This window comes from Notechis scutatus, chromosome Z (genome assembly GCF_049901735.1).
Source record: "Notechis scutatus isolate UNSWTSFEM ecotype Mainland chromosome Z, rNotScu1.2, whole genome shotgun sequence".
Classification (NCBI taxonomy): Eukaryota; Metazoa; Chordata; class Lepidosauria; order Squamata; family Elapidae; genus Notechis; species Notechis scutatus.
The window spans coordinates 62,248,207-62,267,221 of record NC_142025.1 but is presented as its reverse complement, the minus strand read 5'-3'; the positions used below and the strand labels follow the sequence as shown (position 1 = coordinate 62,267,221).

The window sequence follows — 19,015 nt, the reverse complement described above, 5'->3', positions numbered from 1 at the left end:
TTATTAAACTATAACTATACCTTTAAGATATTGGACTTTTTGGCCTTTGGATTTGATTGAGGCATGATTGTTTATTCCATTCTTATCACTTTTATGACTGGAGTTGAAGGAACAGTTGTGGTAATAAAAGGATTTCTTAAGGAGATGGCCTTGATATTTCAAGATATTTTGAATTCAATGGATTGGAAAGTGGAGGGTATTTTGCAAAGAATGGAGAATAAAGATCAAATGAACTGGTGGAAACAACAGAACAATTGGAGGAAATGGAAATGAAGGTCAGCGAATAAAACATGAACAGGGAAAAAATATGGATCAACAAATCAGAAAATAAAGCAACAAAACGAAGAAGGGGAAGACCAGACAAACGGTAAGCAAAAGGAGTGGAAAGAACTGATGGATTGGCCATATCAACAAACAAATAAAGGATTGGAGCAAAAATTAGGATTGACAAATCAGCTGATAAAGCAAGAAAATCTGAAGAAAACAAAACAGATAAACCAACAATTGCAGAGACAGGAAGATGCCCTTGACAATGTGATATAAATCAAGTTGACAGAAGACCAGGAACAATAAAGAGTTTGTTTATTTAAGAAGTGCTTGCAAAGGCCTGGACCCCTTCTCTTTTTGATAAGGAGATAGAGATATTTTTCACAAGCATGCTGGAGATTTTTACACACTTTCAGAAGCCTGATCCTATTATCATCTCCTTATCCTGTTTGCTAATTACTAGGTCATTTTCCAGTAACCACTACTGTCTCAATCATCTCATTTCCAGTAAACTCCATCCTTCTGGCCTAGCCCCAATCCTGTTTGGTATAACCTCCATTCTCGGAAGCTTCTACTAATACCAACATTTATTAATTTTAGCATAACATAGCACAACACTGAACAGTGTGACCTGCCAAATATATGACCTGCTACAATGTACAAAACAATCTTGTTTTCATTAATACAAAGAATTATATACATTTTACTTAATATTCCAGTAAAGTCTCTTAGGTCATCTGTAGGGTAAATATGGTGTTACTTATGGCTTTATATTTTTACAGATATAATCCTTCATATGTAATCCTACATATCATAGACAAGGAGATTGGGATATGGGCAGATAATTGAGAAAACTAGCAGCATTAAGATTGTATTGGGAGAAATGTTCAGAATGAACAAAAAAGAGATAGATGAAGATAAAGATGAGGAGTGTGGGAGGTGAATTAAACAATGGATAAGAATTGAAGCCTTAAAGAGAAGAGAGGATGGATAGGAAATTGCCCTATAAACATTAAAGTAGCCTGATTACAAGTTAGAGAGGCAGAAATAAAATTAGATAGGGGAAATATTAGAACATAAATTGTTTATAGAATGAATAAATAGAAAGATTAGAAATCTGATGTTAGCTTATTTTATGTATGTTTCAGATTAACAATGTTAGCGTGAACTGGATTAATATGAAAGGAATTTAGTTAAATTCATTTAGATATAATAGAGAAATGTTTAGATTGAATAAGGAAGACCCAGATGAGGGCAAAGATGGATTTTTTTTTTGCTTATGTATATTAGATGATATAAATCTAATTAGTGTGAGAGAAATTATTAATGTTAGCATGAATTGGAATAATATGAATGATACTTAATCAAACTTCTTCATACTGTTATTGTGAACCACTATGAAAAAATGGATAAAAATAATGTAAGGAGGATTACATAAATTTGATAAATCTGAGAGACTACTAACAGTGTTAGCATGAATTGAACCAATTTGGAATTAAAATTAGTTAAATTTGCTTATATATAAAAGAGAAATGTTTAGATTGAATGAGAAAGATATAGATGAAGATAAAGAAAATGAGTTAGGCATTTTTTGCTTATATATAGTTGAAAAATTGAATGACTTAAATTGGATAAATGTAATAGAGATTACTAATACTGTTAATATGGTTTTGATTAATATGAATGATACCCAGAACCAACTCTGTTCATACGCAATATGGATGTATAACTAAAAAATAATAAAAATATATTTTAAAAAAATATTGGAAATCATTTTATACTTCCCCCCCCTTTTTCTAGTTTTCCTTTAGGTTTTTTTTTCCTGTTTAGTACCTTTTGCTTTTGCTACATTATTTTTTTATCATCCTCATTTTGTGTTAGTTTGTGTTAGCTTTTATCTTCTAGTTTAAAAGTTTTAATAAAAAATTTACAAAAAGATCATCTTCAGAGGACTTTGACCTGGTGCCCTTGTCAGATGGAATGAAATAAGATCAATGCTAAGAGGAGAGTTATCCCAATTCTGGAATGGTGTTTGGAAAGAATATGCTTTCTAAATATGTTTTTTGCATATAAAACAGAGAGAAAAAGAATTAAGCAATAGAAAAAGAAAGCAATGCAACTGCAGTGATATGTATTCATAAAATATACTTTGCATTTTACTCTTATTGGCTGGTTCTGATGATTTAAATTCTATGCAGGAATTGAAGTACTTTTACTGAATTATCATACTAATTATAGTTCATGTCCCTCCTGGCTTGTTGAAAGTTCCCAGGAGGTGACAGGTGGGTGGTGATCAATGCTTCACTATAGGAGGGAGCAGTGCTCCAGCACTTTAAGGAGGCCTTCTTTTTAAGAAGCCATCCCTGGATTCCACCCTGTTGGATAATTTCCAACCTATCTCCAATCTCCTCTTTTTGGGAAGCAGCTCCAGAGGTTTCCGGATGAAACAGATTATCTAGACCCCTAACCAGTCAGGATTCAGGCCTGGATATGGGACAGAAATAGTATTGGTCGCACTTTTTGATGATCTCTGGTATGAGCAGGATGGGGGTAGTGCATCCATCCTTGCTCTACTTGACATCTTGGTGGCTTTTGTTACCATGGTATTCTTCTGGAGTAGCTTCAGGGGATGGGAGTGGGAGACTGTACTATTCTGGTTCACTTCCTTCCTCTGCAGCTGCTCAGTCAGTCTTGATAGGAGGGAGAGATTCAGCCCTTGCCCACTGCTTTGCGGTGTTGTCACCGGGGTGAAGGGGGGGCTATTATTTTATTATTTTATTAATTTATTATTTTCTTCTACTAGTTTTAAAAAAATATGTTTTTATATTCGTGTAAGTTGCCTTGAGTCGCCATGTGTGAATAGGCAGCAATATAAGTTTTCTAAAATAAATAAATATCACAATTGTGTGTACTAATCTATAGTTGTATACAAATCTCAATTGTATAACAGCTGTCCATTATATTTAGATTTTAAGAGCACAGACATTATTCAATACAAATATATACCTCAAGTATTTCTTCATACTTTTTCACTGTCCTTTGCAGATCATCATCCTTTTCTGAAATCTTTTTGTGTAGTTGAACCGTTTCTGTATGGTGACATTCTATCAATTCGGATTCCACTTCTTGGGCTTTACCTGTTTAAAAATATGCAACAATGTTACTATGATTAGGTTAATACAATTAGGTTTCTATTTTAAATCTTTATCAGCAATAGCTAAAAAGTAAATAGCAATTACTATACCTGAAGAAATTTAAAAAAGAAAATTTAAAAGAAAACAAGTTAACAGGTATTCTTTGCAAACAAGCCTGTGATTAATCTGTGTGCAAGGTATTGCAATATCTTAAAACATTATTTTATAGCTATTTAGCAACTATTAGCAACGAGTTAATGGCTGCTTTCCTTAATAAAACTTCACATTCAAAGGGGTTTAACAAATAGCACTAGTTTGTTTCTGTTTTCTTTGAAAAATAAATGAACTTCTTCCAGCATATCCAACAACTAAGGCACAGTATCAGCACCAAGAACTTGGAGCTCTTTGCATCTCAAGTCAAAGATTATTGAAGTGCAACACCTTAACAAACTAATCTGTATAATCTTACAATTTATCTGATCTCTTAGATTTTTATTTCCTAAATTCCTAAATTCCAGACATCTTCAAACCAAATAAAAATATTCCTAAGCAGAAATAGTGATAAATCCTCAGAAAATTCAAGGTTATTTTTAAATCATAAGGTTTTTTATTACAATCATAAGAACTGCAAATAGAAATACATTAAAAGTAAAAACAAAATGAGGTAAAATATTACAATTGGTGATACAATTCAGGATTCTCCTGAATCCTAAATAAATTAATAAAGGAAGTTGATGGAAATAAATACTTTTGTTCCTATTCTTCCTTACATTTATCCAAATGACTATATAATAGGCCTTCCTGAACAAGATTTTTATACTTTATGCTATTTTCCTATTGTTTATAAAAAATCACTTCTGCTCCAGGAAATGAACTGTAGGCAATAAGAGATGGCCAGGGAATGAATAACTGCAAGAAATGTTATTTTTGTTACTTTAGAGTGAACAAAAGACAAATGTTATTTTCTCTATTACTAAGGGTTCATTAATCTCTATTCTGTTATTACTTTAATTTGTATTAAGATTTCACTTTAACATTAAAACTCTTTTCTTCATTTCATTAATATCTTTTTCTGCCTGAACATTGTTTTTTTTAACTTTATTGTTCTTTTCCTTTATTGCTCTTCCTACCTTAGCAAGCTTGCTGATCTTTACTTCTTGATTGTATTATTACTTTGCTTCTAGATTTTATTATTTAATAAATCTTTCTCACTCTTCTTCCCTCTGCAGTCACTGGCTTTTTTGGTGCCTTTTTCTTATGTGACTGACTTCGGAGTTCACAGCCATCAACTCCTCTCTTCCTTGTTGGAGTTTCTCATGTATCATTCTCCAGAACATGTGTTGACAAGTCTTCTCATATTAAAGCAATGCCATTTGAACTAGGCATTTTTCAACTACTTCTCCATTCCTTCTTCATTCTCTAGTTTCCTGATAGCTGCAACCATTTTGAACTTTGATTCAGAAAAAGGTAAGCTACTCCTGAGGATACTGTTCAAGCCTTGCCCTCACATGGCCTTATACATGGAACTTCTCTGCATTAGCGATTTACACACCCACATACACATTTTTCTTTTCTGCTTCTCCCAGTTTCAATAAAAGTCTCACCAATTTCCTTCTCTGCACCAAACACATGTCCTCATCTCATCTTCTGTATTTCTCCTAGTCTTTTAGGTGCTTAAATTCTTTGAATTCTATTTCTTTTTTTCCTTTTTCTTCCTCAGTTGTCAAATGAGGAATAAATTGGTGGTGTGTGATGCCATTTGCAGTCCATAATACCTGCAGACCATCATGTCAAAAATACTACCCAAAATTCTCTGAAAAAAAAATATATATTTGATATTTGTAGCATTTGAGGTGTACGAAGTACATCACTGTAACTTACTGATAGTTTCTTTTACAGCCATTTCTAATTCCTGATCCTTTTGTGCCAGTTGGGTATTGAACTCCCTCATTAGCTGCTTTAATGTAGAATTGTGCTTCAATTCAATGTCTTCCTGTTCATATCTTTTAAGATATAAGAATATAAGAAATTAAGATATTTTTAGCTCAAGCATTATGCTAAAAAACTCTAAAATATTTCTTACAGATTAAATTGGGTAACAAACCTGTTAAAATAATTAAATTTTATTATTTTTCCATAAAGGCGTACGTGCTAGCTGTTTCCAGCTCTAGGGGGCGGTACTCATCTCCATTACAAAGCTGAAGAGCCAGCGCTGTCCAAAGACATCTCCATGGTCTTGTGGCTAACATGACTAAATGACTAAATGCCAAAGGCGCATGGAATGCTGTTACCTTCCCACCAAAGTGGTCCCTATTTTTCTACTTGCATTTTTACATGCTTTTGAACTGCTAGGTTGGCAGAAGCTGGGACAAGTAACAGAAGCTCACCCCGTTACGCGGTACTAGGGATTCAAACCGCCAAACTGCCGACCTTTCTATTCGACAAGCTCAGCGTTTTAGCCACTGAGCCACCACACCCCTCCATTTTTCCATACAATACTTATAAAAATGACATCCTTTAGATTTTTACCATAGTGAAAATGTAGGAAAGTACTTGTATAATGTAAAAATATATTATATTCATGTGTATGTAGTTCAAAAAAGGTGACAATTAAGGAACAATGTAAATAGAATATAATATAAGTAAATATATTTAGGTGTGACTATAAATTGATATCAAGCAATTTTAAATATAGTGTCTTAAACATACATCTCAAATGATTAATTGCTGGAAATAGACTATACATGTATTCAATTGTTTTGTATAAATTTAAGCTTATATCTGATGGTTACATTCCTATTATTATATCTTAGCTCATAAGCTGAAGGTTGAATTCATCTTTTACTTACTTATGTGCTCCTTTATATAATATGCAATCAGAAATATAAGTTTTTAAATAACTTCTGGTTTTTATCTGAACTTTGTGAAGTTCAAATTTTTGACATGTTTTAAAGCAAATAGACATCTTTTATTTCATAAAATGGGAAAGTATGATAACATATATATTTTTAGATGTGATCGCTTAATTCACAAAGGAAAGAGTACACTGCACATGCAAACAACACATTTTTTCATAACTGGACATTTTACTTTGAGAGATGTTCATCCAACCTGAGATTTATTTTCTATAAAAGTGTTCAACAGATTTAAAAAGCAGGATTTACCTGCTAGATAATATATATATCCATTTTTTGAAAATAATGCTAATCATATACTTGATTTCATTCAGTTTTATTCTATATACATTTCAGTAAAGAGTTAACAGTTACTTAATGGCAACTTACTTTATTTTTTGTTCCATTTCTTCTCTAGATTCTTTCTTCATAATTTCCAGCTCTTGCTGATGTTCTTTCCGCAAGGTTCGCAAATCTTTCTGAAGCTTAATCAAATTTCTGTGCTGTTCCTGTTTCTCTTGCTCTGTATATTTCAGTGTAGTTTGCAAATCTTTCTGTTGTATCTGCATCTCATCAACCATCTTCTGAAGTTCAAAGACTGATTTTGTCTTTTCTTCTATATTTCCTTCCAGAATTTTTATAAGGCCACTTCTTTCATCTACCTGCTCTTGCAGTCTATTTAATTTCTCATCATATTCTGTAATCCTATTATCCACATCAATCCTGTATTGTTGTCTCTCTTTCATAAAATCTTCACCAAATTGATGTATCTGTTGTTGTAAAGGTTGTCCTTCTTCCTCCTTTTCTTGAAGCTTTTTTTCTAAGTCTTTAAGTGCAAATTCCATATTTTGTTGATTTTCTTCTTTGTTCTTCAATTCTACTTTGATCTTTCTTAATTCACTCTCATACTTGGTATGTTGTTCAAGTAATGAAGCATGTTTCTTGATTTGTTCCTCAAGTTCTCGTTGAAGATTTTCAATTTTATTTTTATCTTCTTGAGCTCTTTTAAGTTCTTGCTGATTCTGAGTTTCCATTTTTGAAATATTATACATATTTGCTTCCTCATTATACTTCTCAAGTAATCTCTCCTTCTCCAATAAATCTTTTCTTAAAATATCAATTTTTAAATCATACATCTGTTTCATATTCTCTAAAGCATGGACTTTATCTTGCTCTGCAGAAACTTTTATTGTTTTTACTTTTTGTATCAACTCTTTTTCTAAATCTGAGTGTACTGATTGAATCTTTTCTTCTAAAGACATAATTTTCTTTTCTTTTTCTTGCAATTTTTTTTGTAGCTTATCTTGCTGCTCTTTTTCTTCCATCTGAATCATCAACTGCCTTTTAATAGAAGCAATTTTGTTTTCAGCCTTTTTTTTCAGATCTGCTATTTTAGAAGTTGTTTCTGAAATAAGCCTTTCTTCTAAAGCCTTTAATTCTTCTTCTTTAGTTTTCAATAGAGCCAATTTTATTTCTTCAAATTCTTTTGATTTTTCTTCCAGGTCAATTTCCATAACCTGCATTTTCTTCTCAAAAGTTAGGACTTTTTGTTCCATCTCCTTCAGCTTGTCATTCTTGTTGACTATTGCTTCCTGAGCCTGTTGGAATTGTTGTGCCATTTCTTTTTGCTCACTGTCTTGTTCACGGTACTTTTTACATTCTTCCATTAAATAATCATTTTCCATTGTTTTCCGAGCAATATGCTCTTCTAATTCAGCAATTCTCGCTGAATGGATTTTTATCTCAGCAACCAAATCAGATTCCTGTTTTTCTTTTCTGAACTGCTTTTGTTCCATTAAGCTTTTTAAATGTTCTAACTGCTTGGTTTGCTTATCATGCTCATCCTTCATTCTATTTAGTTCTTCTTCTATTTCACTAACTTGGTTATTAATCAGTTCAATCTTACTTTGTAATTCCTTAATAGTATTATAATTTTGTGTAAATCTCAATTGAGCTTTCTTCTTCCAATCTGATATTTTATTCATCCAATGGTCTACCTGTTTCAGGGCAGTAACTTTATCTTCACTCAATGATTCAACTTTGGAAGATAGTACTTCCATCTCATTCAGTAACTGCAGTTGGTTTTCTTTGTGTTGTTTTTTTAACATCGTTGTGGCAGTTTCTTTTTCTGATATGCTCTTTTCAAGTCTGAGGTTCAGTTCACTAATGAGCTTGTTGAGATCTGTGATTTCTGCTTTTTTCTCATTTATCTCTTCCCTCATAGACGTTACAATATTACTATGCTCAGATAACTCTTTCTTCAGGTCTGTGATACAAGATTCCTTCTCTGTTGCTGTTTGCTGCTGGAGATAACTTTCTTTTTGCAATAGTTCTTTTTCATTTAGAAGTTTTTCCATGTCTGCTTTCATAGACATCATTAAGTGTTCCTTTTCCTCTAAGTGCTTTTTTGACTCCTGTAAACTACTGTTTAAAGTTACATGACTCTCTGTTAACTGTTTAAGTTGAACTTCTAGATCTGGAATTTGATTGATTTTAATAAATATGCCTTCTTTAATTTTTATTGTCTGTTGCTGACAGTGAGCAATTTTAACTATTATTGAAGAAACATTTTCACTGCATTGTTTAATCAGTTCATCAACTTTTATTTTCAATAAAGTTTCTGCTTTTTGCTGGTAATCAGCCAGTTTTCTAATTGTATCTCTCTTGAAATTTTCAAATTCAGCTTGTTTTTGCTGAAACTCATTTCTTTCCCCTTCTAACTTTGTCTTATAATTCTCCTGTTCTTTAAGATGAGACATCTTCAAGGCATGGAGTTCCACATCAGACATTTTCAATTTATCTGCCAGTTCCAAAAGATCATATTTCTTTTTTTCTTCTGTTTTCTTTATCTCATTAAGCTGTTCCTGTACTGTTATTTTCTCCTTCAAAGAAAAATTAAGATCGTCCTTTAATTTTTCAAGTTGCTTTTTTAAATCAGTTTCTTTTTGTTTAAAAAGATTCACTTGTGCTAATGTCTGTTGCAGTTGTTCTTGAAGTTCATGTATGCTTTTGTCTTTCTTTGTATTTTTGTCCTTTAACCATGTAATCTCTGCATTATTCCCTTCTCTTTCAGCATCAAAAGTGGCCAGTCTTTCTTTCAGATCTCTTATTTCCAGCTCTTTTTCTTGCAATTTTGTTTCATGCTTTTCCCAAAGTACTTCAGTCTGTTGATTTAGTTTCTTTTCCCAAAGATGTAAAACTTCATCCACTTCTTGCTTGTGGGCTTCAGCCATGCTTTTTAGTTGTTTCTTCTGATTCATCTCCAGTTTTGAAACAGTATCATTTATTCCAAGTGAACTGGCATGAGCCATTGTCAGCATTTTTGAAGTGAACTGTTTATCTTTCTGACAAAATTCTAACTGGTTGATCTCAATCTCTTTTTTTAGTTTTGCTTCTTTTTCTGAAAGTTTTTGCTTAAATTCTTCCTGCATTTTTTTTACTTTTTCTATGGTTTCCTCTGCTTGTGTTTCTTGCTGCTTTAACTTGAGTTCATATTCGTCTTTTAAAGCACTAATTTCTTCTTCTTTGGTTGATAACAGCTGTCTATACTTTTCAATTTGCTGCTTCATGAAATGCTTTATTTGTCCAATTTTACTTTCATTGCCAATACAATGACTTTTTAACTGACTGATCTCTTCACCAAGGTTTCTTAACTGTGATTCATACTTTTCTGTCAGAGATGAGATATTCTGTACATTTTTTCTTTTTTCTTCTTCCAATTCACATTTTAGATCATTTACCTGGGATGTCTGAAAATCTAACTCAGTTTTTATTTCATTTGGCTGGATTTCAGTTTTTACAACCAGTTCCTCAAGTTTTGACTTTTTATGCTTTATAACTTCCAATTTCTCTTGCAAACTTGCATTATTTTCTCTGGACTGACATAAAACATCTAATTCTGCAGACATTATTTTATCTTGTGACTCAATTTTTCCTAGAGTTTCTTTCATTTTTTTCTGTTCTGATTCTTCTTCACTTTTCTCTTTTGCTTCCAAGAGTTGTTTGAGGTGAATTATTTCTTCTTTAAATGATTTCTCAATTACTTCCTTTTCTTTAAAAATAGCTTCAACTTGTTCCTTATGATTATTCCTTTGCTGATCAAGTTTTGTCTGAAACTCAACTTTTGCTTTATCTGCATCCTCTTTTAACTTAGAAATATATTGTTCAAGATTTTGACAGGTATTCAGAGCATCTGATAATTCAGATGAAAGTGCTTCTAGCTTTGTTTCTTTGACATCAAAATTTTCTAAAGTTTTGTCATTTATTTCTTGTATATGAGCATGGTATATAGCCTCTTTTTCTTTTAACAGCTTAGCCATTTCTTCTTCACAATGTTTCCTCAGTTTTTCCATTTCTGATTGATGCTGTTGGGTAAATATTTCAAGCTCTTCTCTCCAGTGTTGCTGCTCTTGCTGCTTTACATATTCAATTTCTTTTTTGTGTTTTTCAGTCATATTAGCTATTACTTTACAATGCTCATTTTTGTCTGATTCTGTCTGGGCAACCAGATCTTCCAATTGGCTTTTATCATTTTGTGGACACTTCATAAGGGAATGTTCCAGCTCAAGAATTCTCTGTTAAGAAGATCAGAAGGAAATATAATGAATAAAATAACTTTTTTAAAAAACTGTTATCTACTTAAATGCTATGCATAACAAGATTCTAATAATTTAAATGAAAAAAATTAAATATAAACTTTGTTGCTTCTTATTCTGATGAATGGAATTAAAAACTAAAATCATTTAAAATTGTATTTCTATGTAGATTTGATCTATATAAAATTAGTAAGTATTTCTGGACTTAAAACCTAGAAAAAGAACCTAGAATTATTGCAGTTTGTATAAGTTTATTATGTATTAATTATTTTCTGCAGAAGATTATTGTAAAATTCTCAAACTCTATCACAATAATGACTGAAAAACACAGAAATATGACGAAGAATTTTTTTTTCAAAAAATGTACTATATGAGAAATGAAACCATCCACATGAGGGGTGGAAGGCAGGTGATCCCAATATGCCATGCAGCTGCAGGCAAGCCAAGAGACATGAAGGTGAGCTTCGTGGGGCTGCCTGCCTACTCCAGCCACGAGTTTCAGCTTTCCTGTGGCCCGCATGGCACATCTGGATTATCTGCCTTTCCCCTGCACCTCTGCCTCCATCTGCTGCCTATGCTGCTGCATGAAGATGAGCCTCTCGCGGCCACCCATCACTTTGGCCCACTGACTTGGCTTTCCCGCAGCCCACGCATCCAGATCTTGTGCTTCCCCCATCCCTCCTGCTGCTTGGATAAGTAATCAACTCATCTCCGTTGCATGGGCTTCAGTTGCTGCACTGGCCATGCCCACCCTTCACTAGGGCTTATTTTTGGGATAGGGCTTATATTAGGTGCATACTTAAAAAATAAGTCTAAGGCTTATTTTTTGGGTAGGTCCTATTTTGGAGGGAACATGGTAGTTAATTCAAGGGAAAAAGTCACAAACCTTCCTATAGTATGCTCCCAAGCTGATTAAAGGAACAGAAGAATAAGATAAAGGAGGGTGGAGATGGCGTCGCGGCGGTACAGCGTGTGATCTTTAAGCTCTAAGATCGCTGCTGATATATCCGTTGCAGGACGGTCCCAATGGACCTAAACTGTCCCGTAGAGACGGTGACTGAGAAGGGCACATCCTGTTGATCCCAGGGACATTGCAAAGTCCCTGGTAGATCCAGGAGAAGCCCTTTTTTCCCGCAGCGGAGAGGCAGCCATTAAAGCTGCTGAAGCTGGGACAGCTCCAGAATGGAAGAAAGCTGGAAAGAAAGTGTGTCAGTTTGGTGAGATAATTTTCTACTTGTTTTTTTTCTGGAGAGAACACCCTAAAAGACTAAAATTTAAATTTAAAAGTGAAGATAAAAGTACTCAAGCAGCAAGATTAAGCACAAATTAAACCTGAAGGTTTTTTTTTCTTATTGAAACTTTGGATTTTTGTAAAAACTTTTCAATTTTTAAACTGGACTGGTCTTTCCTTTTTAATTTTAATTTTTTCCTTTCAAAATAACTCTTTGGAAAAGTTTTTTTTCCTCTTGTTTCTTCTCTTTAATAATTTTAGATTCTTTTTATTTTTTTATTCCTGGTTTTAATATTAGAGGGGAAGGGAAAGGAAAGGGAAATAAGTAGTGCTGCCACCTGGAGGCTTGGATATGTTTTTTTCTTTTCTTTCTTGTTGATACATTTGGTGTTACATTCAAGGACTCTGTGCTTTTCATTGAAAAGATAGTGGGAAGAGCATGTAGATTGTTTATGCAGGTGCTCTTCTGTGTAACTACTAATAGCTGGAGTCTGGATTTGAAATTGAAGAAAGAAGATTGAAGTGACCTTGAAAAGAGAACTGGAAATTTTGTTTTTTGATTTAGTAATGAGCCTTGAACATTTAGTGGTAGTGCTTTGCTTACTGACAGAATTGCATTTTCTCTTTCCCTTTTTTTTTTACTCCCCCCCAGTTGGATTTGTTGCAGCAGATCCTGTTTCCAAATCAGGACACAAGACCACGAAGGGTAGGAGAATACAGATTTATTTGCGCAAAAGGTTCAGAGCATTAGCATGGCAAATTCTGAACCCCCGGCTATTCCTGAGGGGTTACTTTTATGCAGCTCCCAGTCTCAGCATACTACAAAAGGGGGAAGTAAGTCTAATTAGCCATTTTGCACAATTCAGCATATAAATACTTATCTTACACCATCTGTTATTTTCCATACCCACCCTTGCCACCCTTGCCATTTAGCTGTTTACAGGAACATATCTAGTTCATAGATCATTATTCTTAGACTTAGATTTAGCAATTTTCTGGTTTTCACAATATCATATTAAGCAACTTCTATAATATTTGCGATATAAGCTAACTTCTGCTAATTATAAGAATACTTTTCTGGTAACTTTCCATTTTGCTTCAGATTTTTATATTTGGACTTGTCCTTCGATGCAGGAATAAGACTACTTTTCTTTTCCTCCCTCCTCCCTTTGTTCTACCTTTTTAGCAAGGGGAATATACAGATCTCTGTCTTTTTAAATGTTTTCCTTTTTTTTATTTTTTCATCCTTTTTCTGTTTTACATTTTTTTTCTTTCTTTTTCTTTTTTTCTACATAATTACAACCAATTGGATTAAGGTATTCAAGTGCCTGAAGATTTTTCCCTTCCCTTTTTTATTTTTAGCTTTTTTTATTGGAGTGGCAGTTGGCTGCTCTTGCTTTTTCTTCTCAATTTTTCTATTAAGCATTCTAAGATGAGCAGAAAGACACCAGCCTCAGCTTCTTCAATCCCGACTTCTACCTCCTCACCATCTGGAGGACAACGATCAATACAGGTGCTGTTACAACAAGAGAAGGAGAAAGAAGTGACACTGCAGATGATTATGCAAGGAATTCAAAAGATACAAATAAAAACAGATAATATTGAAAAGAGAACGGAGAATATTGAGCAAAGAACGGAAAAGAGATGAGAAAATTGAAATATTCAACAGATGATGATTCAATATGAGGATAGAATCAAGAAAATTGAAGAACAAGATGTACAAAGAGATAAGATTGGAGATATGGATACCCGACTGAGTGAAGTGGAAAGAGACAAGGACAGATCTCTGCAATCATTGGGATGGGAAATTGATAGATCAGAATTCTATCTTAGATTTCAAAATATAGAAGAAGAAAAGGGTGAAAACCTTGCTGAAATGATGACAGAAATCCTGGCAGAAGCATTAGAGGTAACTAAAGAGAAGATGATGGATGGAATGGATGAGGTTTTTCGTGTCTATACAAGATATGCAATGAGAAATAAACTGCCAAGAGAAGTTCATATCAGATTTACTAAGAAAATAATTAAATCACAAATACTGCAGGGGGCAAGAGAAAAAACACTAAAGTACAAAGATAAAGAAATAGTGGTACTGAAACAGGTACCGAGAAGAGTGACAGAGATAAGAAGAGAATATTTATCCTTGACCAAAGAGTTACTTAAGAGAGGAATAAATTACAGATGGCTGATACCAGAAGATCTTATGTTTACCTGGCAGGAACAAAGACACAGAATTGATACAGTTGAAAAAGCTGAGTTATTCTATCTGGAAATTTCAGAGGAAGGGAGGAAGATACAAGAAAAGAAGAGTCATTAATTTAATTTCAAGAGGAATGTATAGCAGTAATTGAAAAAGAAGAAGGAGCCATAGGTGGTGTACCCAGAGAGCAACGACAACCAAGATCTACTAGAGCAACAAATCCTTCTTATAAAGTCTAAAATGGATGAGAGAAAACTGATTACAATTAATATAAATGGACTTTTTAGCTACTAAAAGAAGAAAAATGTTTCATAAGTTAGAGAAATTAAAATTTGATATAATCTGCCAACAAGAAGTACACATTAAAAAACAACATGCTTATATATTGAAACAACAAAAAATAGGGAAATTATTTACAGCGTTGACACAGTGTAAAAAGAGAGGTGTTATACATTAGAGGTACAATCCCTGCGGAACAAATATATACAGATGATGATGGAAGGATTTTGATGGTGGAGATAATGGACAATAATCTAAAGATACTTTTAACAGCAATTTATGCCCCAAATGATAATCAAGATTTTTACAGGAAGTTACGTAAGAAAATAATTGAACTTGACTATGTTAATATCTGTCTGATGGGAGATTTTAATGGAACAATAAATGACAAATTGGACTATAAAACATAAAAAACAGCAAAGAAAGCTAGACAGACATTGCCAAAATCCTTCTTTCGAATAGTAGATGAGATAAACTTAAAAGATGCATGGAGAGAAATGCGGAAAATAAACAATATACCTTTTATTCAAATAGACATGCATCATGTTCTAGAATAGATATGATATGGATGTCAATAGAATTGCTTTCTAACATACAAGATATTGAAACAGAAGCAAGTACCTGGGCAGATCACAATCCAATGACACTTGTATGGAAAGGACAAAACAGGAGATCTAGATGGACTTTAAATAATACAATATTAAAGGAAAAACACTTTAAACAGAAATTTGAGAGAGAAGAAATATAAAACAGAAAAAAATCTTTAAAATATTGGAAGATGACTACAAGAAGTTGGAAAAAGAACTACAGAAATTTCCACAAAAAAGGACATTAAAATTAAAATGGACATAACTAAACATAAAATGGGGCTAATGGAAAAAGAAGAAATAGCACAAAAAATTAAAAATGCTAAGCAGAACTATTTTGAAGATGCAAACAAACCAGACAGATGGCTAGCATATAAATTGAGAAAGGAAAGAGACTTGAGAAGGATAAATCAATTGATAAATGAACACGGACATGTATGCTATGGAAATGAGGAGAAGAAAAAAATATTCAAGATTATTATGGAAAACTGTACCATCAAGAGAATGTTCAGGAAGAAAGAATTCAACAATACTTACAGGAAGTAAATTTGCCTCAGATACCCAAAGATATTGAAATAATGTTAGAAAGTAACATAACAATGATGGAATTAACAGAAGCTTTAAAAAAGCAAAACATTGGGAAAGCACCAGGTCCGGATGGTTTGCCAGTGGAATTTTATAAGACATTCCAGGAAACATTGAATCTTCACTTATTAGAAGTTATGAATTAAGTTATGACAAAGAAGAGAATACCCAAAACATGGTCAGAAGCATATATCACACTTGTACCGAAGGAGGACACAGACCCACAGCAAATTAAAAACTACAGACCAATATCACTATTAAATTCAGATTATAAAATTTTCGCTTCAATTCTGGCAGAAAGACTGAAAAGATACTTAAACAATTTTATTCACCCTGATCAAAATGGATTTCTGCCAAAGAGACAGATTAAAGATAATATGAGAATAATTTTAGATACACTGGAATACTATGAGGCACATCTGAAAAACAAATGGCTCTAATGTTTTTAGATGCACAAAAAGCTTTTAATAATGTGAATTGGCATTTTATGCTGTTACAATTGGACCAAATGGGCTTTGGTAAAAAATTTACTCAAGCCATAGAAATGATATATCATAAACAAACTGCAAAGGTTATGATAAATGGAGAGTTAACAGACTTTATAGATATAAGAAAAGGGACTAGACAAGGCTGTCCACTGTTGCCTCTGTTGTTTAACACTGGAAGTGCTGAATAGGAACATCAGAGAAGAAAAAGAAATAAAAGGAATGAAAATTTAAAAAGAAGAGTATAAATTACAAGATTTTGCAGATGACCCGGTATTTATATTAGAGGATCCATTGGAGTCAGCAACTAAAATGATAGAAATGATAGAAGAGTATGGGAAAGTAGCAGGTTTGAAAATAAATAAAGATAAAACAAAGATTTTAGCAAAGAACATGTTAGCAAAAGGAAAGGAGTTGGAGGAAGTTTTAGAAATTCAGGTCTATCTAATAAGGTTAAGTATTTAGGGATATATATTACACCAAGATGTAGTACATTGAAGGAAGATAACTGTCTTAAACTCAAACAACAGATTGCAACAGACTTGGCAAAATGGGAAAATTTACAATTATCATTGATTGGGAGAATATCTACAATTAAGATGAATGCATTGCCTAGAATCTTATACTTATTCCATACAATTCCAATCAGATTAGGAAAAGAAGTTTTTGAAGATTTAAACAAAATAGTGCTAAAATACATTTGGCAGGGGAAGAAAGCAAGAATAAAACTTAAATTTCTACAAGATGCAAGAATAAGATGCAACTGCTTTGCCCAATTGGGAATTATACTACCAAGCAACGAGTTTGATGTGGGTAAAGGAGTGGATAACACTAAGGAATACTAGACTTTTGAATTTAGAAGGACATGACTTGCTGTTAGGGTGGCATGCCTTCCTCTGGTATAAGGGAACTAAAATGCAGGGATACTTTAGAAGACATTACATTTGAGAAGCATTGTTTTTAAACTGGGAGAAGATAAAAAAGCAATATTATTTAAAAATTCCACTATAGTTATCTACTATTGAAGCTTTTTCTTATCCAATAATATATAAAAAGGAAAAAACAGTTAGATATGGTGAGATATTGAATGAAAAGGGTGAACTTAAATCTATGCAAACGTTGCAAGAACAAGGTGTAAAAATGAATTGGTTTTCTTATTTGCAAATACAATCTAGATTTGATAAAGATTTTAAAACAGAAGGTATGTATGGTAAGTTAACTGATTTAGATAAAATTTTGACAGGTACTGATGAAAAAGTAATTTAAAAACTTTATGGACATTTGCTGGAGTTTAAATTAGAGGAAGAACAAGTTAAACAATGATTGCTTGGGGGAAGTTTTGGATATGGGATTGATTTAGATAATTGGCAAAAATTGTGGTCTCAAAATTATAAAATGACAATGTCAACTGCATATAAAGAAAATTTGTATAAGATGTTTTACAGGTGGCACTTTCCCCTGACGAGAATTGCGAGGATGTTCAAGAATAAATTGGATAAATGTTGGAAATGTCATCAGACACCTGATGTGGTGGACATGCTTGGATGCAAAAAGATATTGGATGCAAAAAGATACTGGACACATGGTTGGAAAAAATGACAAAACAACACATAGACTTTAAACCTGAGATTTTTTATTGGGAATTATACCAGAAATATACAATAAAGAATTGAAATATTTGATTGTAAATGTTTTAGCAGTGGCTAGAATTGTATTTGCAAAGAATTGGAAAAATGAAAAAATACCTATGCAGGAGAAAATTATTAAGGAAATTATGGATTGTGCTGAAATGAGTAAATTGACATTTGAAATTAGAGAACAAGAAGATAATGTTATATGATATGGGATTTATTTTATCAATGTTTAGATAAAAAGACATGGTAAAGAAATAGATTAAGAAGTTTTACAATTAAAAAAATTAACAGATTGATATAGAATATAATATAAAATATATAACCATTGGATGAATGTATAAGATTAAATTATAATGAAATTTAGTATATTTCACATAAAATGATGGAAAAATAGTTTTGTCAAATGAATGATTAATGATTGATAAATACATAAGCACAAGCTAGATTGATAAGGTGAGAATTTATATAACGTGAGCAATGGTAAAAAAAAGGATAGCACAAAAGATTGTAACCAACTGACACACTGTATGTATATAATTGAAAGAGGGTTTTATGTTTTTATGTTTTGTTTGTATGTTTGTTGTAAAAAATAAAAACTTTGTTTAAAAAAAGAGAATAAGATAAAAAAAAGATAACAGTGACCATATATCCTTTATTATAAAGGACAATTCTTTTTTTCCAGAAAGGTGTTGCAAGCCCTGCCCCAGGACTCCCTCTGGTTTCTGAGGCCTGGCTGGAAAAGATCCATTGGGCCACATTTTTGGACAGTGTTAGGAATTGATAGTCACCTAACAGTTGGGTTGGAAATATATAAACCAGGATAGACATTTAATACTGTCTCTTTAAGGGAATGCTAAAATTGTAATTGGGTGTGGTTCCTCAAATGGCCATAAGATGGAGCCAGAAACCTGGGTTGTTAGTTCTGTTCTGTTGTTAGTTGCTCTTAGTTCCTGCATTTTTCCCTATTGACTGTTGCTGATCGTCATTCTTCTTGGATTGCTGTGAGTCTGTTACTGAAGTGTTTATGATACTGGACTTTGTTATTTGGATTATCCCTGGACTGAATACTAACTACTTTAACTGAGTATGACTTGGACTGTTCGTTGGACTTTGCTTAACCGTTT

The 19,015-nt window shown here is 32.8% G+C and overlaps 1 protein-coding gene across 6 annotated transcripts in view; it reads right to left on the bottom strand.

Annotated features, from left to right (window-relative positions):
• Positions 1-19,015, bottom strand: part of GOLGA4 (golgin A4) — a 138,796-nt gene that overhangs the window by 68,288 nt on the left and 51,493 nt on the right. For all 6 annotated transcript variants that reach the window (XM_087945812.1, XM_087945814.1, XM_087945815.1 and 3 more), the window contains 3 exons: positions 6,686-10,869; positions 5,283-5,404; positions 3,274-3,404 (listed from right to left, as the gene is read on the bottom strand). In XM_087945812.1, the coding sequence (XP_087801938.1) occupies positions 3,274-3,404; positions 5,283-5,404; positions 6,686-10,869 (4,437 nt within the window). The remainder of the gene's footprint in view (positions 1-3,273; positions 3,405-5,282; positions 5,405-6,685; positions 10,870-19,015) is intronic.